Source organism: Ruditapes philippinarum, unplaced genomic scaffold (assembly GCF_026571515.1).
Source record: "Ruditapes philippinarum isolate M1 unplaced genomic scaffold, ASM2657151v2 ctg81_1_1_1_1, whole genome shotgun sequence".
Taxonomy (NCBI): domain Eukaryota; kingdom Metazoa; phylum Mollusca; class Bivalvia; order Venerida; family Veneridae; genus Ruditapes; species Ruditapes philippinarum.
In genome coordinates, this window is record NW_026861623.1 from 252,155 (window position 1) to 279,283 (window position 27,129).

The window sequence follows — 27,129 nt, forward strand, 5'->3', positions numbered from 1 at the left end:
TCATGGTTAAATCGTATACATATACATGCACAGTGCGTTAACTGGAGTGCGGGTATTAGTTACTCGCACTCCAAAGCATGCCCATTGATTGGCTCATTTTTGCTGGGGTTTACATATTGTGACGGCAGAGAAAGGGAAAGCGACAGAAATGTCATATTCAGATGTTCGTTCATTGGTTCATTTTTGTCGGGGTTTCATATTGTCACAACAGGGAACGTGCTTTTATGTTTGACTATGATACAAAAGAGAAAGAACACCAAAACACTCGGCAATCTGATTAATACTCGGGGCTACGCCCCCTCGTACAAATCAGATAGCCTCGTGTTTCGGTGCTCTTTCTATTACTTACCGGCTTTGATATGTATGAGTATTTAAGGGAAAGACCAAACAAAGACTAATGGACTTTATTTGGAGGTTTATTTGTTCTTTTTATTCAATGAATGTTTGTTGAAGTAACCTTTATGTACAAGGTGATACATATTTTAAAGCTGTCTTTAACAAAGTTTGAATGTATATTATATTGTGTTTCTTCATTATTATTTCACAAGTATTTCCCATCAACGAAAATTGTGTACGAAATTTTCAGAAATCTTACATACGAATGCATGAACATTATTTATTCAAACTGTACTGAAAAATGCTGATAGCTAATTTGAACAGCTATCTAGCACTGGTGTTCTATGAGGAAACCTGGTCTCGAAGCCACGGTCCCTATGTTGAGATACAGTCACCTTTATCACTAGGTCACCGCTTCTTTAAAAATAATCGGACAGTTTCACCATACGCCTTGAGTACTCTAAGAAGTCGGAAATAATGATTTCCATTCAGAAATCATGTCCATTCTTCTTTTTTCTTGATTGCTTCATTGTCCATTATCAAGGCCAATCCCGACGATTCCGCCTTATTAAAGGTGATTTGCATAATGCTGGCTGACATTTAGTATGTAATCACAGATAATTGGGAGTTAAAAGAGAAATTTCTATCGTATTAGCGAAGTAATTTTTTCTGTGATATTGAATTGTAGGAAAATTAGGGGTTTTACGTCGGTTCCGGTCAGACTTTCATGTTTCAATTAAACTGCGACTACTGCTGATGGTATATATATTTACAGGAAGTAATCATTTTCTATAGAAGCTAGGCTATAATTTAATATTATAAGAAACGAGTTTAAGTGTGAAATGCTACGTTATGAGGCTCAAAATAGCAACTCGTCTGATCTTAAAATAGAGACATTTTTACAGATGTGATGTATTTTCAGTCATTTTCCTGTCCTTTAAACGTCTTGGGGAAAGGATAAAGCTTATAATGTTTAATTATACCATGATAACTTATATAGTTTTTGTTTTGATTTGACGTTGATTTTGTCTTCCTCAAACAATTAAGACTTTGCATAATGATTATACTGGGACAGTTATAAAGTACAATTTAACCGCAGTAAGTTAAAAGGATCCAATCATCGACTAAATTTATTTTGCTGCTCAAAACAGCCCCATCTTGTATATCAGAACAAGTTGTCACATGTCATTAATACAAACGATGGCACCGGGTGTATTTTCTCGGACGTATGTTCTTACGGCAATAGACTATAGTCCTACCTTTTATACATATAAACAATTAATTTGGTCAAAAGTTTAATGTAAACATAAATTAAAATGCTACTCACTACTTATAAAAGAAATGAAGTACCATAGAAAGAATTAAATACATACATTTGCATATGTAAACAGCCGAAGCTTTAGTTAATAATACAAAGATCTAGTACAAGATTCAGACCTGCAATAAGACTATTGTGCAATTTATCCATAGATTAGCGATTCGTGCTTTCATTCTTTGGCAATTTAACTTAATCAAACAGCGCAATAGTTTTCATATAAACGCACTGTACAATTACGTAATAATTACCCTAGTACAATAAATCAGAACTTACGTAGTAAGCTGTACCATTATTGGTAGCAATGTCCTTAAGGAAATAAATGCCCCTCGCTATGTTGACATACCGGGATCAAGCGCAATCATTGTTTTTTGAACACATCTATTGTAAGTGAATTCTATTTTAATTTTTATCATCCAAGCTCGTAATATCTAATTCGCCTCAGTTATTGAGAAAAAATATGACTATACGTTGTTAAAATATATATTTTGTAAAAAAAAAAAATAAGGGCATACCATCTTCTGTTTTAATGAAGGTAAACGCATGTAATGGCAAAATCGCACAAAGTTTATGTGTTTTGTAAATATTTCAGCGACATAATGATAGGTTAATTTCAATATGAGCTGTATTTGCCTGGTTAGAAAAGCTAACCGCCTCCGTGTTCGAGAGTTAAAATCTGGCGTGGGTTCGATCCCCGGGAGATGCTTTGGTAGTTAAGCTCGGAGGAAGGTAGTGTAGTACTGGTGTAACTTTATAGGAACGATGGTTAGGAAACTATCCGCCTCTATGACTAAAATACTATTGGGAAATGACGTAAAATGAAACAAACAAACAAAAACAAAAACTTATTTTTGATGCATGGTTTAAAACTAGTATAATGGTGAACAGGTGCTAACAGACAGTGTTACATCGCTTACATAGTAACAGCTTTGTAAGAATCTCATTCAAAACCGCTGGCCCGCCAACTTCACGCCGCTAGACCGCTGGGCCGCCAACTTCACACATCTTTTCGTATGATATATAAGTTTACAGTTTACATGAATCTACTTGTGTTTTTAATTCAACTGTACGTAATGCGATGGGCGTTGATATAATGACTCTAAAGTATAATTATTCTGTTTTTATCCATGTCTATTTTGTCATTCTTTTTTTACGATCTTAAGTGCTTGTTAACAGCGGAATACATTACTGTTTCATTTTCTGTGCAACATATCATTTCATGCAACCTATCGAGTTGTTGCATAATCGCATTAACTAACGTTTTTGTTTGTTGTTATTATATAGTTTAGCTGATTAAGTAAGTGGATAGGAATTATGTAATTATTCAAATCTGACTCTGTCTGATATTCATACCAATCATAGCATAAATTCCCGACATAATTCTCACAAAGCCGAGTCTGTTAAAAAAATAACATCAACGTATATTTAAAATCAAAAACATTATTATTTACTAATACAATTTACAAGGATGAATTATGATTACTTTGATTGTTTTTTGTTTTTGTTTGTTGTTTTTTTGCCTTTGACATTTTTCGTTGTTTTTGACTATTCTACTTCATATTAGCTTCCCTGTTATTTAGTCTAGAAATAAATCTATATTGTCAATATAGATGTTTGATTAATATATAATATCTAAAATTATATCTTTACTATTGTTTTACTGTAGTGAATCTCGTTTAAATGTTATTTTAGTATCTACATAGCCAAGTGGTCTAATTTTCAATATCTATACTACAAACAAACATTCTCATACACGTGATGTAATAAACGTTTCTTTATTCATTAAATTAAAATAATGTTAGTAAATGTGACGTAAATTTTCTTTTTCATTTTGTTTCCATGTTGTAAATATTATGACATTTCCTTCATGTTCTAATTTCGTCTGCTGAGAGTCTGTATCATCTATACAAATGACTCTATAACCGCCATATGAACTCATATGTAAATGTTTCTAAATTCATTAACATTTCACAATTGCATGTTTCATTGTTGAATTCTGCGCAAGCCGGTGCAAGACGACATGCAGAAGCTTGCATTAACCAATTTTGTCAATGAACAGGCTGAATCAAACCTGGTCTTCAATAAAGCAGTTTTAGGCATTCTTTAAGGTTTCCATTTTCGATCATCTGATAAGGTGACACTATGACACAATATTTAAACTGTTGTCCAGGAGATTCTCGACACATAAAATAAAATGGCATCTTTATAAAGTTATCAAAATATGCAACATCATATTCACTCTTGTACTTGTAGGTAAAATTTTCTTTTCAACGATAAAAAAAGATACGCATTATACAATTTTACCTCTTTCAATGGTCAATGTAATGTTGCGGTAAATGACCAGACGATAAATGTAATGATTTGAAGCCGTGCCTTATTTCTATTTTCAACATTGTTTGTGCTGTACAAACTGATCAAAGTCTAAAAACTATCAAATATTTTCTAAAGAAATCCGCAGTTCCTGTAATTGGATCAGATATTGGAGACAATATTGTTGCCTGCTAATCAAGATATGCCAGGGGAACAATAATTAGAAACTGCATCAATGTACTCTTGCCGATGATAGGAGATACGTGATTGTTTGTTGTTGTTTTTTTTATGAAAAAGAACATGTAATACACTTTAAAATCTTTCACTACAGATAGATTTAAATAATTTAAATTATATATCGAATAAATTGCTAAATGTGTAAATAAATTGATAGATTAATATCAGTTTGTTTTAGATTAAGGCAAACATCTTATGATATGTTTTACACGTTTTAACAAACAAACAAACCACTCTAATTTTCATCGCTATTAGACACATTGAGTAGCAGTATTGTATACATGTACATTTTTTTCTTAAGAAAGTATGTCAAACATGTTTTTTATAATGCTGTAATAATGGACTTAGGGTATGTGCTGAAAGATAGCAAAATGTAAACAACTTTGACTTCCATACAAAAAATACCTCACTTAAAATGTACTAATTGGCTAAAATCAAAAGTAACTTTAGCAACCTTTGGAAACTAGATCGTGACATAAAAAATGAAAAATTTAAAAAAAAAAGAAGAGCATTTCCATGGCTTAATAGACCTTTGAAGAATAAAAATGATGCACTGACTATATTATAACTATTATATGTTGGGGATCAGAACCTGTGCTATGGCATTGTAAGTTATTACGTTATTGTATTACATTAATGAAAAGTATGTGTTTACATTACTCCCATTGCTTCAATACGCTATAAGATAAATGTATCAATTTATTTTTTATTTGTAACGATCCACTTCTACATTTTTCATAATTTTTATTAAATTACCTACTTTTATATTGCAAAACCTATCTGGACACGTGTTCTTGCAATCTTGATGATATAAGAATTACCGTATTCTATCCCTGAACATTTGGCAGCTAGAGCATCAAACATTTTAAATTAGTTAATTCGACAAATAACATCTTATTTATGGAGGAAAAATGCAAATAACTTGCACTATTTCTGTAATATACAGATGTGCACAAGTGATCGTACGTGTTATAACCATCTTTAATGGCACGTTATTATGATAATTTCTTTGGCAAAATATCATTTATATGTGTGATGTTACTTTTGGGATTTTCGATATATCTTCTATCCAAGAATACAGAAACTTTACATTAGGCAGACTCTGTTTTGTTAGTGCTGTAGAATTACGCTTTTATGACATGCACATTAAATATTAATTACACATAAAATGATAGGATGGTAAATGAATTATAGAGAATTAGAAAGTTATATTTCTTATGGAAGTATATACATAAAAATCATAAATGTATTTAGAGTTGCGTAAGTATGTATGTTAAACATTACAATAATTCCAAAATGGTTTGAAATAATCTTTAGGTATATGTACAGTTAAGAAAATACACAATAGTTAAATGACTTTTGTATTAGTTAACAACAGATCAGTTGTTATTGAACCCAAACTACTTGTTTCAGTAAAATATGCACTTGATATTAGATATCAATACATGTTTCAACGTTTTACTCATTCCGCGTAATCGATCTAAGAAATGCCATTTTCGTTCATAAAAAGTAATTCCAGAATTAAAGACGGGCTTAACATCATTGGGGACAGTTTTCCAGACATATTAACAACAGAAATTGCAAATAACACGTGTAGTTTGTAAAACGAAACAAGTCTAAGTGTTCTTGAGAAGGCAATAATGAAACTTTTTGCCATCTTGTTTAGGCATGTTCATTTGTATAAAAATCTGTAAAAATTGTAAAATAAACGAATATAATCATTCACTTGAATACATATATTAAGTCATTACAACAAGTGTGCTCCTTTTACACAAAACAATATGAATACATAAAAGAAGAACGTTATTATAGAAGTAATATGTACACATCTGCAGATTTCTTTTCTACATGTTTAACACTTTTTCTCATTTCCCGATGTCAATGAATTTTGCTTAAGACATAGCATAGCTTCACTATTTTATGGCGAGACCATTTTCATTTTTTTCACTGAAACATTCGTTGATCGCCAATTATCGTGATATCATCCGTATATTGAAACTTGTTATTCGTTTTTGTTTTGCATCTTGAAACAAATTTTGTATTTCAGTTTGGCTGAGGGCAATATTCTAATAAAGCACAAATGCTGATGCATGGATATTTTGTGGTTATTATAAAAACAAGGTTGATTCTATCTACAAATAAGGCTTCTTGTGTAGTATTGATTGAAGCTTGAAGCGACGCCGTGCCTACATTTCCGCTGTTCCTTTCTGGGAAACATAATGACCTTCTTCAAGAAATGTAACATTTTCATTTCACAAATATATGCATTCATTCTGGTTTACAATCATGGGAGAAATGTTACTTTTGTCGACTTCCTGTAAGAATACAAATACAAGACGAAACAAATGTGTTGTACAAGACTGATATAAATAGTCATATTAAAGGCATATGTCAAGCTCTTATAGGTTTTTCTGTAAAATCCCAGCGTTATTTGATACCAATTAATTAGAATGTATGCTCGTTTAGAAGCTCGACACATAATTTACTATTCGATTTATATGATAATAGGGAGTTATTGGAAAATACTTAGTAGACGAAAATGGTAAATCATCCTATAGTAATGACATGATAATTGTGTCTTCAATTGGCTCCAAACCATAAACATCAGACTGCCAAAATACATTTATTGTTGTTATTATCATGTACATGACGGTTTTATTTCCTTATGTTATATCCCCCCTATAAACTTTAATCACCGTCAGAATACATAAGTTGGAATACATTACAAGATTGTATAATTGATAAAAAATAACATTAGGTCCGGCATGAAAAATATTTTCTTTCATACACAAATCATGCAAATGTGTACTAAAATGCAATTTTTGAAAACATTATTTTTAACATTGAATCTACTTAATTTATTGACTCTGTCAAAGATCCATCATATCATTATATAAGTAATTTATAATTTATCAATTATGAAAAAGTGATACAGACAGCAAAAACAAGGGACATATCTACATTGGCCAATGCAAAATTCATATATGATATTTTTTAGTCGTTGAGAATTTCCATAACTTAAATATAAACATCTGCATCTTAAAGAATACATGGTGTATAAAAAGGAATATAATATACTTAATTTCAAAATATACATAGACAAAAAGAATATGTTTCTCCTTTACAATAGAAGTCATCTGTGTTCACTTCTTGCCCAGGGATAATTTTGTTGGTATGTTTTTAAAGAAAGCAACATCTAAAATCCGGTTATATTATATTGTTGTTATTTGAATTATTGATACGTCATTATATCTACATAATGAACATTGACTTGTAAACATGGTAGTTTACAAACAATGTTTAAATAGTAGTTTTTGTAGAAATTAATATCTTGTACAAAATCTAATTTCTTTGATAGATTTTTCTATTTAAACAATGAGCATTTATACATAATCTGATTACCATTTTTTGAAGACTTTATTTAGAGGATAAATCATTACCTCTAATATCTATAGGTCCAAATATGTATTTGTAACCGGATCATTTATCTAATATTAAAATATTTCTTTGATTGTATCTACATGTATATTATTTGTGGGATACAGTTCATTGTTGACAACTTAGAAATTGGTATTAATAATAATCTCAAACAAACAGGTACAATTTGAAAAGTTAACCGTACGAAACAGAATTAAGGTTTTTCTTTCTTTCCCGATATTCATAATATTTTCTATTCATGCAAAGGGAATACCCTTTAATTACGTTATAATCAGCGAAATGTACATTTAATCGTTTACTGTTGATATTTACATGATATTTCCATTTTGAAACAAGAGTAGGTAGGTTTTGACACATTTAATTAATTTTGTTAAATCAAATAGTTCTGACATGTAAGACATATAAAAAATGTCTGTAGCACTGTTTTATGTACAATAATTTTTTTTTTAATTTTTAATTGTGATGATATTGTATAATCATTGTATGACCCATTCTGCGAGGGATTCTCTGCGTAGAAGTATCCCAGTACTGCCACTTTCCGATCAGATAACATATTTTTCTACAATAACTGACAGTGAAATTATAAAACATTTTTTTCTGTTACAATTCTGCAAATATCATCATTTCAGCTAATAAATGCAACATTTTTTTGAAATTTTACCTGAATTATTACCTGTATGGTAAACAAACCATTACTGACACATTTTTCTGTTCTTCCAAATTTCACAACCACTTTTCAATAAGTTAACAAATTGCATACTCTACCACATAAAAATTGTCATACACTGTTATATCAACCAGTTATGTATTTTGAAGAGATTTTGAATAACACAACTTCAAATAAATGGTAATAAACCATTCTAACATATTTGTAATGCCATTTTTCAATTTTGATATCCATTTACAGTCGTAAAGCTGTCACAATTGGGGTATGGATGTACATCTCAATTTGAATAAGAAAAATGATGTTCTTGTGAAACTTTTTGGATCTTAGGGTTTATATGACCCCCGTCTAGTGACAGCTTACTGAAAAGTTATCAGAGAAAATGTTTATCTTTGGTCAAGTGACTGTTTCTTTACTGACGTATTATGTTCCAAATAAGAATTGTACGGTAAAATATATACATATCAAGATTATAGCTTTTGTAGTTCAGTATACATTATGACTTAATGATAGTGAAGGACTGGTATAACTTAATATCCATTTCTGCAGACAGACAAAAAACTGAGTCTGTAAATCAATTATTTTTAGAAAATTATTGCGATTTGTAACTGGGTAAATTGAGGATTAGTGGAAAACAATTATTTTACATATTTTGAGCAAAGTAACTGGTTATTTGTTTTTTATCGCCATAATTGACATTGTTGCTGATAAATGTAGTCAAAGTAAACACTCAAAGTAAACATAAGATGTGCTTACAGTTTGGTTGCATAACAAATAAGGTCAAAAGTAAAGAATTTCTAGGGATGATTGAAAAGTGGTTGTGATTAAAAACTGGCAGTATGTGGATAATTTATATGGCATCATTTTGATTTGGTGATTTCATAACGTTGAAGCATGGATATCATATACGCACAAAGAAACTTAAAGAAATAAAACGAAATATTCTAATGATAATTATGTCGTTGATCAATGTAAAAGTCTCAAAAACAAATCAGTGACTACGTTTCAATTCAAGCTTGATGCATTTTATGAATTATTATACATTTGAGATAAGTACTGACAATTATTAAGTTACATTGACTCTATTGCTTATATCTGCTAGATATATTATATGTTTGATATCTCAACATTGCATGTTTTTTAATGACACACATTTTCCGTCTCAAAATTGGTCTATTGAAAACCATATGACTTAGATTATAAAATGATATTTTCTACTTATAGACATTTCTCTTTATCATGACATTTAGTAATTTAGAACTGTATTGATTCTTGTACAGACACTGTTTTATTTTAATTTTGATTGATAGAGTTCTAAGGTACAAACTAGATATTCTTGAAGAATAATCACACGTGATTAAAGTGCAGGAAATTATGCCGGAAATGAAGGGAAAACTATTGTAAATAGAGAAAAATTGTCTAAATTTGCTAGATCTAGAAAAAATAAGTTCTATTGTAATACAGGTCACGATACATTTGTTAACATACCTTCCTGTTTTGTATTTGATATTCATAAAGTGATTTTGCCACTAAACATGATACAATTTAATCATGTGCTGACATAGATAGGAATTTTTCTTATAATTAACTTTACTTCTCAATTTATACAGTCACTCCAGCTAGGATTCTTTATAGATAACTTATTATTACAAATAACATTGCTTTATTGTTCATTTTTCAATAGAAAGTGTGCGGAAAAAACACCTAAAGAAAGAATGACTGAATAAAAACATTACCGTACAATATAATTAAGTAATAGTTTTCACGTTATTATTGTTGAAACTAATGATTTTTCATTAGTGTCAACACTAATAGTAGATTTATAAACATTCCGTTATTATTTAAGTATTCCAGGTAGGCACATTTCTTACATTCTCGAGTTAATGTCAGAGATACCCTCGTAAACATCTCGTTAGAGCACAAATTTCAGCTAGAAACACAATGCTTATTCTTGGTGTATGTTGCAGAAAACATTGTTCTTATTCGTTTTCATTCTAAAAATAAAATAAAACACCCAACCACATTGATCCCCCGCCCTCCACCAAAAAACAACAACAAAATATTGCGTTCCTTTTCCGAACTTACCGTGTGACAATACAAGAACTGTATATATCATCACATTAATGACAATACAAGAACTGTATATATCATCACATTAATGACAATACAAGAACTGTATATATCATCACATTGATGACAATACAAGAACTGTATATATCATCACATTAATGACAATACAAGAACTGTATATATCATCACATTAATGACAATACAAGAACTGTATATATCATCACATTAATGACAATACAAGAACTGTATATATATCATCACATTAATGACAATACAAGGACTGTATATGTATCATCACATTGATGACAATACAAGAACTGTATATATCATCACATTGATGACAATACAAGAACTGTATATATCATCACATTAATGACAATACAAGAACTGAATATATCATCACATTAATGACACTGTATATATCATCACATTGATAACAATACAAGAACTGTATATATCATCACATTGATAACAATACAAGAACTGTATATATCATCACATTAATGACAATACAAGAACTGTATATATATCATCACATTAATGACAATACAAGAACTGTATATATCATCACATTGATAACAATACAAGAACTGTATATATCATCACATTAATGACAATACAAGAACTGTATAATTATATCATCACATTGATGACAATACAAGAACTGTATATATCATCACATTAATGACAATACAAGAACTGTATATATCATCACATTGATAACAATAGAAGAACTGTATATATCATCACATTGATAACAATACAAGAACTGTATATATCATCACATTAATGACAATACAAGAACTGTATATATATCATCACATTAATGACAATACAAGAACTGTATATATCATCACATTGATAACAATACAAGAACTGTATATATCATCACATTAATGACAATACAAGAACTGTATATATCATCACATTGATGACAATACAAGAACTGTATATATATCATCACATTAATGACAATACAAGAACTGTATATATCATCACATTAATGACAATACAAGAACTGTATATATCATCACATTAATGACAATACAAGAACTGTATATATCATCACATTAATGACAATACAAGAACTGTATATATCATCACATTAATGACAATACAAGAACTGTATATATCATCACATTAATGACAATACAAGAACTGTATATATCATCACATTAATGACAATACAAGAACTGTATATATATCATCACATTAATGACAATACAAGAACTGTATATATCATCACATTGATGACAATACAAGAACTGTATATATCATCACATTGATGACAATACAAGAACTGTATATATCATCACATTGATGACAATACAAGAACTGTATATATCATCACATTAATGACAATACAAGAACTGTATATATCATCACATTGATTATCATCACATTGATAACAATACAAGAACTGTATATATCATCACATTGATGACAATACAAGAACTGTATATATCATCACATTGATGACAATACAAGAACTGTATATATCATCACATTAATGACAATACAAGAACTGTATATATCATCACATTAATGACAATACAAGAACTGTATATATCATCACATTAATGACAATACAAGAACTGTATATATCATCACATTAATGACAATACAAGAACTGTATATATCATCACATTGATGACAATACAAGAACTGTATATATCATCACATTGATGACAATACAAGAACTGTATATATCATCACATTGATGACAATACAAGAACTGTATATATCATCACATTGATGACAATACAAGAACTGTATATATCATCACATTAATGACAATACAAGAACTGTATATATCATCACATTGATGACAATACAAGAACTGTATATATCATCACATTGATGACAATACAAGAACTGTATATATCATCACATTGATGACAATACAAGAACTGTTTATATCATCACATTGATGACAATACAAGAACTGTATATATCATCACATTGATGACAATACAAGAACTGTATATATCATCACATTAATGACAATACAAGAACTGTATATATCATCACATTGATAACAATACAAGAACTGTATATATCATCACATTGATAACAATACAAGAACTGTATATATCATCACATTGATGACATATAAAGTTAAAAGATTTCTAATAAATTTATAAACGTGGATTAAACTTATAACTAATAATAACTATAAACAGTATATCGGACAGCAAATAGACCAAAAAATGTTACGTGTACTCCATAACCGTACGGTGTTTCTAGTTTTCGACTGATTTGGCGTGTACATGATTTTTATTGCATAATGTTTAAGTAGCTACAAATCCTGGTCAAACCAGGCAATCAGTTATGACATCTAGTCTGTTGTTACCCACTTTCCATCTTATATCATATTTTTGTCATCATCTTCATAAATATATTTCAGACTTAAGTGCGTTGTATAAATAGAAATATTTTGAAACTGAATCTGAGAATTTTAGCAATTATATTTTGATATTGTAACATTTCTGTCCACGATGTTCTACTAATACAAAATCTTTATACATGTAATCTGTTGACAGCAGGTGCAAGGTGTTGGTGGGCAGCTGTAAAAAGTTTATGTAGATATTTTACTGCTCCCTCTGGATCATTGATTTCAATATTTTAGTGTGGAAAATTAACCATTACTACAACTACTACTCGTAGAGTTTTGCTATTTTCACTTACTTATTTTTTGCTCGCATTGTTCTCGAGGGGTCTCCTATTTTCAGAATATTTCTCTCTTAACTAATCGTAGCTTGTTCAACATTTGATTTATCACTTTTTGTTATTTCTTGCTGCTTGAGCAGTTACTGAAAGAGGAAACTTTACCTAAATTGTGCATTGTTCAGTAACAAAGCAGAAATTTGACCAGTTCGTTGATAAAGATTGAATTCTCTCATATTACGACATGACACACTGCAATAATCAATGTCAATGCCTTTTTGAACGTGAACGTAATATTCATGCACAACGTTGTAAAAATTGTAGTCTCTTGTGAAATGAACTTCACGCTGAGATGCACTTTAGTTGAATAAAAAGAAAGGACATTATTTTTAATTATATCTCTTTTGCAAAGAAGTGTTATTGTTTTATTTCTCTGCAAAAAGGGATCAGGAAGAATATTATAGGCTATGATTCATTTATTCACGGAGTGATGGATTTATGTTGTAATAATTCTTCATAAAACGAAATGTTTTGTTTTCCGAAGACAATATCATACAAATTAAAGAAAAAAATAGGATTTCAGGAAAAAATTAAAGTAAGTGTTTGGATTTCTACAAAATAGTAGAGGGCTTTCAGATGTTGAAACGGAAAAAGAGGGATGAAACTATAAAACACAATACTTATGAAAAATAAAAACTGAATCACGTTTCAAAACTCCCATCCATTACTATGAAATACATAGTTAATTGAAATGATCATCTGAAACAGACATTTTAATTCCATTTTACACTGGTATCTTGACGCTTAATACATAAAAGGATGAAAAACATTCTTGGTAAGAAAAAAGAAAAAAGAAACAGTTTTTCACGCAGGTCCTCATCAAATTGTATTCGGCTTAAAATACTAGCGTACTAACAACACAACAAAGACAAAGGCGAATGCTGGGGCTTATATGAACGACACAACTTCATACAAAAGATGAAAAAAATCATGCGGTGCTTTTCTCTGAAAAGTTTTATATGCTCATTGAAATGGAATTGAAAGATTAAAAATTGAGCTTTGTTTTAATTAAGTTTTTCACTAATGAGAAAAAAACAAAAATTGCGTCTCTGTTAAATTTTAATGTTTGAAAATCAAAGATAATTTTGCTGAAGATAACATAGCAAATATAAGATTTTATTGGTCGCAAATGTCTAAAAAAAATTACACAACATGTGGATTAATTTTGATGGAACAGAATTAATGCTCGCTTTATAACAACGCGGAAAACAATGGTAAAATGATATTGACTTTTAGTAATTTCTGTCGAAGGTCAGATTGACAATCGAAAGAAGTATTCTTAAATTAAATATTGCCATTTCAAATCCTATCTAAATCAAATAACTTTTGCATTTTATTCAACTGAATGGGCGCTTTTTCCACAAAAAAAATCCCTTCAAACATTCAATAAATTAAATAATTGCAAATATTATGATCTTCGATCTAAATGTTTTGGCGCCAGCTGTCCTGATGGTTATAAAAATTGCTTTGAAAGATTTGTAACATTCTAAAATTGCCTTTCATTGTAAAAGACCTTCAGCAAAGCAAATTGCATGAAGGATCGTTCACGTAATATTGCTTCCATGATGTGGTATAACAATTATGCTCCTTTTGACTCGCTTATGCAATAGTTATTAGGGTAATAACTGACTTATGATTCATTCGAATGCCTTGCACTAATCTATACATTGCATTTAGCTGTTATCCAATCCCAACTGTGATTATATTTTATGTAAAATCTTTCGAGACTTCTTGATTTGTTAATCATTTTCTTGTTTTCTCCTTCTGCATTTGGGATATAAATATCTTAATTCTGTTGCACACACTATATATGGAATACATTAAAGTTTATTGAAATAGTTGTACATCAAATTGTTTAAATAATGCATTCACGTGAATAGCTATATTTGAATTTATGATGTTATTTTATAAATGATTAAATAAATGATTAAATGCTTATATGCGTATTATTCAAAATAGTGATGTATTTACCGCGAATGAATTATATGAGGTTATAAAACATTGTTAAGTACAATGTTTAATTCTTCTGGACAAGTACACGCTGTCAAGCCAATATTGGACGAGGCGATATTGGTTATGTGGTTTTAATGACATTTATTATGTTAAATACTGTCTGAATTGTTGTCATATTTTATAACACAAGATAGTGGTTACAGTTTAGTTTTTATTAATTATTTTAATAAAAGACACGTGCTAGTTGTTGATACACAATACAGAGCACATCGTTGATCCTTGTGCACATAAACATGTTGCTGTGGAAACACAGTTTGTAATGTTACTTTGATATTGGTTGCTGCATGGAGACAGTTAACACGTCTGTACATATATTCTCTATGATTTCATTGAATGTAATTTAAAACGTTTTTTTTTTCTTTTTTTTCAGCATCTACGCCGTCTGATCAGATCAAACAAGACTTTTGATTGACAATATCTTCATACTTCATATAATCTTATATCACGTGGTACCGAGTTTCTACAGATGTAGACCTCACTAAACTTTATTCAGGTAAGATGCTTAGAAAATAAACATAAGATTTTATTTCCATAGAAAAAATATAAAATTGTAAAAATATTAATCGTTTCAAAATTATTTATTTGCGGAAATATTTCGTCTGTTTTTATAGAATTCTCTTTGCCACTTGCAATCCGAAGAATCTTTTGTAAAGAAATGTAAAGATCGTTTTAAAAAGCTAATGACTGCAAAAACAGGTCCATCGTGCAATAACAAAAGAACACTTGTTTATGAAAAAAAAAGAAGAAGATTATTATAAGTTAATTCTAAACATGGTTTAAAAAAGTAAGACTAGACAGAAATAATATAAAAAATGAGATAAGAAGGAAATGTCATCAGTCAATTTAACATAACATTCTTGGTCTGCAATGCTACATTTCATGAACTGGTGGAAAGTCATTCCATAAAATACGTATTTTGCTGATTTACTGGCTTTTTGTACTGAAAATTACATGTTGTAAAACATAATGAACGTAGATCAATGATAAAACAAGATATTGCGACATGAGATTTGTAATGAAGAAATAAATGTATTAAAAGTGAGTGATTAAATTAGATGACAATGACTGAGATATAAAATATAAAGATAAGCGTAGATCTTATCATCTTAATCTTTATTGCTTCCACGTGCATTAATAAAGTTGATTGTTTTGTGCTGTATTAGTTGTAGATTTTAACTAAATATTTTCATATATTCTTATATTTTACTCACGTGAGGTATACAATGATTCCAGAGTAAACTAAATAAGGATATACATCAAAAGTTTATGAAAATGTTTTCTCATTGAAAAAAAAATCTTTATGATAAAAGCGTGTGGAAGTTCATCGTGTTGTAGTCAACTGTGTGGTAGTTTACAGTGTAGTAGTTCACTGTGTTGTAGTTCACTGTGTTGTAGTTCACTGTGTGGTAGTTTACAGTGTAGTAGTTCACTGTGTTGTAGTTTACAGTGTAGTAGTTCACTGTGTTGTAGTTCACTGTGTTGTAGTTTACAGTGTAGTAGTTCACTGTGTTGTAGTTTACAGTGTAGTAGTTCACTGTGTTGTAGTTCACTGTGTGGTAGTTCAATGTGTGGTAGTTCAATGTGCGGGGTAGTTTCCAGTGTTGTAGTTCACTGTGTTGTAGTTCACTGTGTGGTAGTTCACTGTGAGAGGTAGTTTTCAGTGTAGTAGTTCATTGTGTGGTAGTTCACTGTCAGTGGTAGTGTTCTGTGGTTGTTCATAGCATGGGGTAGTTTACAGTGTAGTTGTTCACTCTGTGGTAGTTCAAAGCGTGGTAAGTCACGGTGAGTTAGTTCACAGTTAGTTTGTTCACTGTGTAGTAGTTAACTTTGTGGTAGTTCGTGGTGAATTTCTCTGAATGAACATCAATAATGAATGATACAAGACTTTTTAGATTTTGCCAAAATTTAATGAATATTTTATATTTCAAATTGAAGTTAAAGCAGCATGCCTCCACATTCATGCTATTTTTCTTGAAAAGTTTGAAAAAAGATATCAATCTACAAATTGCAAACGCCACTTTCAATCAACGTTAATTACTAAAAGAGGTCAAAGATAGCCCTTACTGCATTAGTAACGCAGTAGAAATGTGATGATTAATACCAGTCATTAATCTCTTATAACATGTCAATTATACTAATAATGGATTCACGAATGCTTTTTTTCATAAGCTCTGTGAATGACATCATATTGCAATCGTTTCTTGTTTTTCTGTTATGGTTCTAAAACAATTAAAGTGTTGTTTTTTTTAAGCCACCTTTCAATGTTTTTATACATTAATGGCAACTGTACTTGGTATGTTAATCAAATGCATCGCATGTGACCCGTGCAGCAAGTAAATTAAACAATTATTCAGCCGCCGATTAACTCCAATTGTACCTTACTTTCAAGAACTAACCTTTCCATGAATTTAAGGGGTTTTTTTGGGGAAAGAGCAAAACACCAGTTCAAAGCACTTCTCTATTTTATACTACGAGACAATCAAACATTTTAAATTGATTTATTGGACAAATTATCGCTCATTCTCTAGGAAAATGGATAAAAATAACTACTGTCTCTGTTACAAAGATTGTGCACAAGTGGCCGTAATGAATTTTGTGCATCTTTGATAGCAAGTTATTTTGATCGATTTGCTGGCACAGTAGCGATTTATTATATAATGTACCCTTCTGGGAATTTCGCCATGCTTTCTTTTCCACATTGTAATGCGTCATTTTGTGATGTGAAACATTGTGAGATTGTTGAAGCCCGGTTCATAAGGTCTATAAACAAATATCGCATGTCTGTGATTGTTACAGAAATTTAATATAATTATCCTAAAAAAACTTTTGTTAATGTACGGATATTCAACTCATGGTACTGTATTCAGTACTGACAACGCGTTCCTACTAGACCGCAACAAATAGGACCAAAACTTATCCACATTTTAAACCCAATAATTCACTAAAAAACATAGGAAATATATAAATGCAACCTGATGTATACTTGAGCTTGTTAGAAATGAAATTTTTAATATTGTTTGATTTCACATAGCTTCTTTATTTGCTGTAAGAAAAAGTCTTGCACGTTTCGCCCGAATAAACTTTATGCAAAAAAATTTAACAAGTATTTTAATTTAAAACTTCCAAACGGGTGCGCGTGAACTCATTATTCATTTCATTCTGCATAAATTTATGTTCCCTTTTTCAATAAAATCTAAAAAAAAGCTTCACTTTCCTTCGTTAGGTTAGATTTTGCTCTCAAATTTTTGGTACAAAACTTTATAAAACGTATGTATTTGTAGGCTTTTACACTCATATGAATAATTCAATAAAATCAGATAACGAAAAATCAACGGCAATGAATGTACTCCCTATTGGTGTTGTTGATTACTGTTTGAGCATTATTGTCGTTATAGAAATGAAATCCGTTCTGACCTAAAAATAAATGAGCTAGCTCACCTCTTTGCATTCAAATGGCACTGTCAAAAAATTATGCTTTGAAGCCACAAGAGTACCGAAAGGTAGCTTCGCCCGTAAGTACACTTATGCCAAAAAACGTCATAGACGTCATATGTTTCTCAATAATATGAAAAATGGCACATAAAGGTTGCCGCAGTTGTCAAGGACACGCAAAAAAAATACATGAGGGAAGTTCGATTTGACTTTTTTACAATATTGTGTGTTCCTTCTCTTTTCAATTAAAACTTGACTCAATTCAGGAGAAGTTTTCACGTTCTTTTTGTCGGGGTGTAGATTCCGGATTGCTCTGCAAATTTTTTGTATCAAAATATTTATTTGAGACGTGAAGTTGTATCTGTAAGGTAAATAAGGCAAATACCTGTACCATATACTGAGTACTGACATATGCAATAACTTGCTTATTAAAGTCTGTCGTTATCTGTCGAATGTCTGCCTTTGTCTGATTTATCTGTCGAATGTCTGCCTTTGTCTGATTTATCTGTCAAATGTCTGCATTTGTCTGATCGAATGTCTGCCTTTGTCTGATTTATCTGTCAAATGTCTGCCTTTGTCTGATTTATCTGTCGAATGTCTGCCTTTGTCTGATTTATCTGTCGAATGTCTGCCTTTGTCTGATCGAATGTCTGCCTTTGTCTGATTTATCTGTCAAATGTCTGCCTTTGTCTGATCGAATGTCTGCCTTTGTCTGATTTATCTGTCGAATGTCTGCCTTTGTCTGATTTATCTGTCGAATGTATGCCTTTGTCTGATTTATCTGTCGAATGTCTGCCTTTGTCTGATTTTTAAAGGCATCAAAACGGAATGGGATGTGGACTACAATTGTGTAAATGATATGAACTTACTTTTTGAACAGTAATGAATTGTCGTATATCCATCTTCATTGCTTTGTAACTATGTGTCTCGGTATTAAACACTATGTGGCATTTAAAGTGAACTATCTTTGTAATGTCCTTGTCTAAACAATAGTCTGGCTTCTAAATAGTATAGCAAGGTCTTGATTTGCATTATGGAATATTTCTGTAAATGTGTTATTGAAGTTCACACTTGGCAGTCTTGTGACAATTATTTGCTTTGACTGCTGAAACCAGAGTGATTCTGTCAGCTAATATGGTTTGATGTGTTTTAGATAGAAGCTTGTGGCGATATCATGCTAACGCTTCCGGTGACTAAAAGGTCATTTGTATGCTTTGTTCACTTAAATCATTCCTGTGTTAAACAGGAAATAAATGTGGTGTCCTTTTTTCATAAGAATGTTAATATTCCTTGTAATAATAAACGTTTCAATGTTTACATTTGGGTTTTTTTTTGGTTGTATTTGTTGCCAATTAATATATCCCTAATATTATCCACAAACCTGACAATCAATTTACTGCACAATTTATATGATAATTAGGAACTACTGGAAAGAAGATGTAAATAGCAACTCGCAAACAGAAAATTGTTTATTGACATATTTACCTCAAACTGCCGGAAGCTAAGTCTTACATTAAAATCAATACAAGTTCTGATCCCCGGAGGGTAATGGAAACGAAAGCAAATTGTTGAAAATCGTAGACTGTTTATAAAAGATAATGAAAAGTGCATCATTTCTAAGGCCCCCGGCACCGGTTTAAGATCCAATCCCCAACACTGAATGTGTTGGAATCAATAAATTTTTCCATAGGTTGGAGTTTGGTTTTCCGGACCTAAGTTAAACTAAATGCCAGTGTACATGGTGACGTTCATGAGAGATTATGCAAGAATAACTACATTAATTAAGTAATTCAAGCAGTTTTGTAGGAATGTGCTTTTGAAAAGATCAAATCCAAATTATAAAATGTAATTGCAATTTCGCTAAATTCAAGAGGTAGGACAATACTTTTATATGTTCTAGAACCCATTGCATCATTGTTTAATAAGTTTTATCCAATTTATGTCAACATAATCAATAACAAGTTCATCGAACATAGACTGAACCAAAAATGTTTTGTAAAGATTCACTTAACAGAAAATAGGCTCACAATGTGTAAACTATGAGTAGCTAATTTCAAGTTTAATTACAGTTCGTCTGTCACCTTATTATCGGAATCTATAAGATACAGAATACTTTGAGAATGTTACAAGAACAACAAGACCATATTAAATAATTTTCTATCTATAATAAAGTCTTGCATATTCCAGGAATAAGAAATAAGAAATCTTAACCTCCATGCTTAATAAGAGGTGATAAAATAAATGCAATGAATGCTTGTCTGCCAGTCTGTTTCTTTTAAAATTGAAGAAATATATGTTTTGATAAATTGTGTTGGTTTTTTAGCTATTTATATTTAGAATTATATGTAAGCATATTTTTATTTTTATTCTATATCAACACTATGTTCTCACAGCTATTCTTACGGCAAAACTATGTGTCTCTAAATTGACATCATTTTTTTATACACATTACGTCACGACCTTTGACCGGTCGTTCTTAAAACAACTGCAAATATACAAGGCAGTAAATTACACCTGAGTTATGTTTTATCGTAGGATAATTATGATATACGGGCAAAATTGTGTAGATTGTTTTTTAATTTTCACCTTTGTAAAGCGTAAATAAATGCAACAAAGACAGCAATAGTGATTTATACACGTAGTTCATAATTTTGCTGGTATAAATGAACTAAACTAAACATGTCTGATTCTATAGAAGAATTTTAAGCTTATCAAAGGTTAAATGCATTTTTAGATTTTGCCGTCTTAATCGAGATGACAACATCTTTTCCCAGATTACCAGTAGATTTTCACCAAACTTTACAGTAATGATATTATTATTATTATCATTATTATAAACTTGTTTTGGCTGCATTTATCAAATAGTTGTTACTACAAGTTGTATTGTCTGACATAAACATAGTATTTTTTGAGGTATGTTAAGAATGGAAATTTTCATGAAGAGTTTTCATTCCAATAAACAGAAATCAACATGACTTTAATATTCTTACAGTTTTATGTTAGTAGTTTACTTACACAGAACTTAATTAAGATCAGATATGCAGACTCAGACTACGTTTTAATATGTTTTATAATATAATAGACCTTAACAAAGATATATAGCTCTTAGTCCTATGAACAAAATTAACCACAAAAAAAACAACAAAAAACAAAAACAAAAAACAAAAACAAAAAACCACAACAGCCCACATCTTCCCATCTCTAGAGTTTAATGTCTGGAGATAAGATTATATGTATCATTGTCTACTGAACCTTACTGAATTCCAAATGATCCTAGGGTCACTCACTTTTGTAACAAAAATAATGCTTTTCTTTTTTCCAAAATATTTTCTGAATTCAAAATAGTGTTGGTAAATCGGTATTGTCCATTGTCTAGTAAGCCTCAAACCCAAAATATAACAGTCATGGAAAAAGACACGAATCATTCACTGTTCCAGTTTACTAAGAACAATTATTTACTCCAACCTTCTTGTCTAAACTTTATCAAAACATATCATGTCATATATGTAATATAAAATATCAACCATTATTCCGCTAAATATTTTTTAATGGACTTGTCCATCTTTCTGTCTGAAGATGACCATTCATTATTGTATTGAAAATTTCAAAATATGTACAAACGTGCCAGCTGATCTTAGACTGCAGTGGTCTCATGTATCCTTAGCCACAAACAGGCTTTAGGTTAAAATGGTGTACAGCTATATTTGATTACAGATTCTTTAAAAATTCATAAATCTATTTATCACGGTATTTTCACTGTCTACGGTAATTTCTCAAAAAGTGTTTTCTTTTCCGAACATGAATATTATATATTAACAGAATCAAAAGTCCCTTATTTAATTTGCTGTTTAAAATGGCCTAAATAATATTTCGCGCGTGTGCCGCTTGCTTTCATAAAGCTTAACTAACATCATTTGATTCCACTTATCACGGTACGAAACAATTCATGCGCCAATTTTAGGTTTTATATACTTTAACTTCTATAAATCTCTGAAACTCAATACGTCCCTTGTAAAAATAACTTACAAATTAAATTTACGTGAAAGCAGCGAGGGTTTAATGTGTTTATAGATTTTGCTTTTGGTTACTTTGTGATGAATACTAATTCGATTATTGTGAAGAGTGTGGTGTTACATTGTACGGGAAGGTTGGCGAGGCAATCGTTCATTATGACATTCCATAATAACATGACATGTGCTAGTGTCTCTCCAGAGATCACATTGTCTCAAATTTAAAATGATTTACATTTTATCAAGATAAATAAAAGAATAATGTCCCATATGATTGTCGTAAAACTTCTTTTAGTACTTTGTGTTGAAACTGTTATTCTTAACATTACCACTCGAGGAAGAAAGACACTATTAACACTTTTTCGAAAAGATATATGATCGACAAGCCAACTTAAAAACTACTTGTAAAGGTACTACTAGTATATATATATATATATATATATATATATATATATATATATATATATATATATATATATATATATATATATATATATATATATATATATATATATATATATATATATATATATATATATATAGATTACCTTTGTAATATCACGAAAGTCAGTGGTCCAAGAAAAACTTGCTACATTACTTTGAGATAGAAATAATCGTCCCTCAACGCTGAAGCTGGGACTTTGGTATATTTCATGTGAGGAGATGTTCAGCTAATATAAGTTACGGAAGGCCGTAGTTGTTTTCAGGTGGCCGCTTGCGCCTGAAGTAATGCAGGATGTGTATCCGAGGTGCAGTAGTTGTTTTCAGGTGCCCTCTTGTGCCTTAAGTAATACAGGATAGGTATCCGAGGTGCGGTAGTTGTTTTCAGGTGCCCTCTTGTGCCTGAAGTAATACAGGATAGGTATCCGAGGTCCGGTAGTTGTTTTCAGGTGCCCTCTTGTGCCTGAAGTAATACAGGATAGGTATCCGAGGTCCGGTAGTTGTTTTCAGGTGACCGCTTGTGCCTGAAGTAATACAGGATGTGTATCCGAGGTCCGGTAGTTGTTTTCAGGTGACCGCTTGTGCCTTAAGTAATGCAGGATGTGTATCCGAGGTCCGGTTGTTGTTTTCAGGTGACCGCTTGTGCCTGAAGTAATGCAGGATAGGTATCCGAGGTGCGGTAGTTGTTTTTAGGTGCCCTCTTGTGCCTGAAGTAATGCAGGATGTGTATCCGAGGTGCGGTAGTTGTTTTCAGGTGGCCGCTTGTGCCTGAAGTAATGCAGGATGTGTATCCGAGGTCCGGTAGTTGTTTTCAGGTGCCCTCTTGTGCCTGAAGTAATGCAGGATGTGTATCCGAGGCGGTAGTTGTTTTCAGGTGGCCGCTTGTGCCTGAAGTAATACAGGATGTGTATCCGAGGTCCGGTAGTTGTTTTCAGGTGGCCGCTTGTGCCTGAAGTAATGCAGGATGTGTATCCGAGGTCCGGTAGTTGTTTTCAGGTGGCCCGCTTGTGCCTGAAGTAATGCAGGATGGGTATCCGAGGTCCGGTAGTTGTTTTCAGGTGGCCGCTTGTGCCTGAAGTAATGCAGGATGGGTATCCGGAGGCCGGTAGTTGTTTTCAGGTGGCCGCTTGTGCCTGAAGTAATGCAGGATGGGTATCCGGAAGGCCGGTAGGTTGTTTTCAGGTGGCCGCTTGTGCCTGAAGTAATGCAGGATGGGTATCCGGAAGGCCAGTAGTTGTTTTCAGGTGGCCGCTTGTGCCTGAAGTAATGCAGGATGGGTATCCGATGAAGGTCCGGTAGTTGTTTTCAGGTGGCCGCTTGTGCCTGAAGTAATGCAGGATGGGTATCCCGAAGGCCGGTAGTTGTTTTCAGGTGGCCGCTTGTGCCTGAAGTAATGCAGGATGGGTATCCGGAAGCGCGGTCAGAGTGTTTTCAGGTGCCGCTTGTGCCTGAAGTAATGCAGGATGGGTATCCGGGAACGTAGTTGTTTTCAGGTGGCCGCTTGTGCCTGAAGTAATGCAGGATGGGTATCCGGAACGTAGTTGTTTTCAGGTGCCCGCTTGTGCCTGAAGTAATGCAGGATGGGTATCCGAGATCCGGTAGTTGTTTTCAGGTGCCCGCTTGTGCCTGAAGTAATGCAGGATGTGTATCCGAGGCCGGTAGTTGTTTTCAGGTGCCCGCTTGTGCCTGAAGTAATGCAGGATGTGTATCCGAGGTCCGGTAGTTGTTTTCAGGTGCCCGCTTGTGCCTGAAGTAATGCAGGATGTGTATCCGAGGAACGTAGTTGTTTTCAGGTGCCCGCTTGTGCCTGAAGTAATGCAGGATGGGTATCCGAGGTATTCCTCCTGGCTCAATCTGGCAAGTTGCAATATAAACATGACTTAAAACACACAATAAAGAAGAATTTATCGTTCACATAAAATACACTATATTTTATGATTGCAGGCAAGGAGATGGCCGTTATGTTGGATCCAGTATGAGGATATTCTTTTGGTTCATGGTCTTACTTACATGGACTACCGGTATGGTCAAATCACAAGGTAAGATAATAAATAAAGACATGTATTTACATTTTTACATAACTTTCTAGCCTTCTTGCTCAGCTTATGAAAGTTTCTTTCAGTTTCACTAAATTATGAAGCAAATTATTCTTATTTGAAATTTTATTCATGCTACAATGTTTATTTTTATATTGTAGTGTAAGCTTACTTTTGCGTTTAAAACAAACTATGCGACTTACCTAGAGTATATGCTTAGCGTTTAAGCAACGCCACAAAACTGAAATAAAGTTTTCATGCATTTGTATGTTGGAACGTTTTTAGATACATTTGAAACATTCAAAAGAAAACATGAGCAAATAGAAATGCTTATTACTATCAATATTTTATATAAGAAAAAACATTTTGTAACTTGGTTTTATAGGATACATGGATCCAAATATTGAATCTGACTCCTGCACAAGTTGTGAGCACAAGTATACAGTTCGAGGGGCAAGGAAAGGTATATTTACGTCACCCGGATTTCCAGAGGACTATCCAGAAAGGACAACATGTTGTTACTTCTTCCACGCCAAGGAAGATGGCAGAGTAAGGATAGAATTCGACTACTTTGATCTTGAAGCGTCCGATAATGAGTAAGATATAACCGTTTGTTTTGTTGTTGTTCTTTTTTGGTGATTTATTTACTGTACATCATGTCAAGTAATAGAATTTATACTTCTCTTTATGAAGTCGACGTCTATGCCCTGACGTAGTACCTTGTATCGCATTAAAGAGACTCAACTAAAGTGTTTAGTTTTTTTTACAAGAAGGGACTGAATACATTTTTCGAGATTAATGTTCCCTTTAAAGCAGGTCTAGACCACTAACTTGACTGTTAAATTTCAGATCATTCGCTCACCCCGTTTGTTTCCAATATTAGTATTCTAATTGTGCAAAATTGACCACAATGAAATAGGGCAAAATACGATTTTCAATTTATTTCTATGTATATTTCTATATAATCTTCATTTCTTTCTCTATGAAAAGCCCGAGTATATCTATATAAGAAATTCAAATTTTATGTTATTAGTCTTTGGACCTCAGTTGAATTCCTTTAAGATGTTGCTTTAAACCGTGTAACAATTATTGAACATCACCTCCACTTAGTTAGAGAAGATAACTCTGTCGTTACATCATTTTACAACCTCTCTCAAGTACATTCTTGATGGCTTAAACAATGTTTAACGTTTGTAATGAAAGTTCTCAACAACTAGACAGATATATTGAGATAAATAACAATATAAATCAATCTATCCAGACTTTTTAAATTAACATATCTATTTTCTTTCTCACGAAAATAACACTGACGTGTCAGATCACGAAATGTAAGAAACTTTCAATAACCTTCATTCTGTTTTTGACATAACACCAACAATAGATCAATTATTGTTTTAATAGTTTCCATGCAAACACCAAAATAATACATTTAACTAAATTGAAAAAAATGAGGATTTAAAAATAATTGAACATTTGTTATATATAAAGATGATTTATTGTTTTTACACTTTTATACATAAAAACTGAAACGGGATGTCTTAAATGATACATATTCAATTTTGATACAATTTCTTTTTTCCAAATACAATGATATTTGGAAATCAGACAAACGCAATAAAATCGAATGCTTAATGTTTGTGAAATTCAAATCAAGCGCAATGAATTTAAAAGAGTGTTTTAGAGATATTACCAAACTTTGAATGAATGGAAATTAACGGAAGATCTAATTGCTTAAGAGATTCGTTCTATTTTATCTTGAACTTCTGTTTTATGGACTGATCAACAGTTTATTTTGCGGCTCGTTTTTATCTTTCTTGAATCGTGCTCTTGCATATCATTGTATAATAGAAAATGTTTTCCGATGAATTACTTAAAAGCTTTTAAAAAATTAATGCTATCGTAATAATTACTATGAAATAATTTGATAAATTGAAAAACTGTGCGGAATTTGATCTCATTTTTTTTTCTGTGACATCAGATAAAATATCTCTGACCTCAAATATTGTCTTTCATTTAATTAATCACCTGTTTTTAAATTATTCGGTGTTTGGAAACTATGGAAGTGTCGTTTTCAAATATTACTAAAAAGTATTAATTGTT

The 27,129-nt window shown here is 31.6% G+C and overlaps 1 protein-coding gene across 7 annotated transcripts in view; it reads left to right on the plus strand.

Annotated features, from left to right (window-relative positions):
• Positions 1–27,129, plus strand: part of LOC132716339 (membrane frizzled-related protein-like) — an 81,957-nt gene that overhangs the window by 47,219 nt on the left and 7,609 nt on the right. For 6 of the 7 annotated variants that reach the window (XM_060699590.1, XM_060699591.1, XM_060699589.1 and 3 more), the window contains exons 3-5: positions 15,481–15,603; positions 24,938–25,032; positions 25,415–25,625. In XM_060699590.1, the coding sequence (XP_060555573.1) occupies positions 24,969–25,032; positions 25,415–25,625 (275 nt within the window). In that variant the 5' untranslated portion in view covers positions 15,481–15,603; positions 24,938–24,968. Of the gene's footprint in view, positions 1–13,389; positions 13,633–15,480; positions 15,604–24,937; positions 25,033–25,414; positions 25,626–27,129 lie in introns of those variants that run through there. The other variant, XM_060699596.1, reaches the window with a different exon arrangement.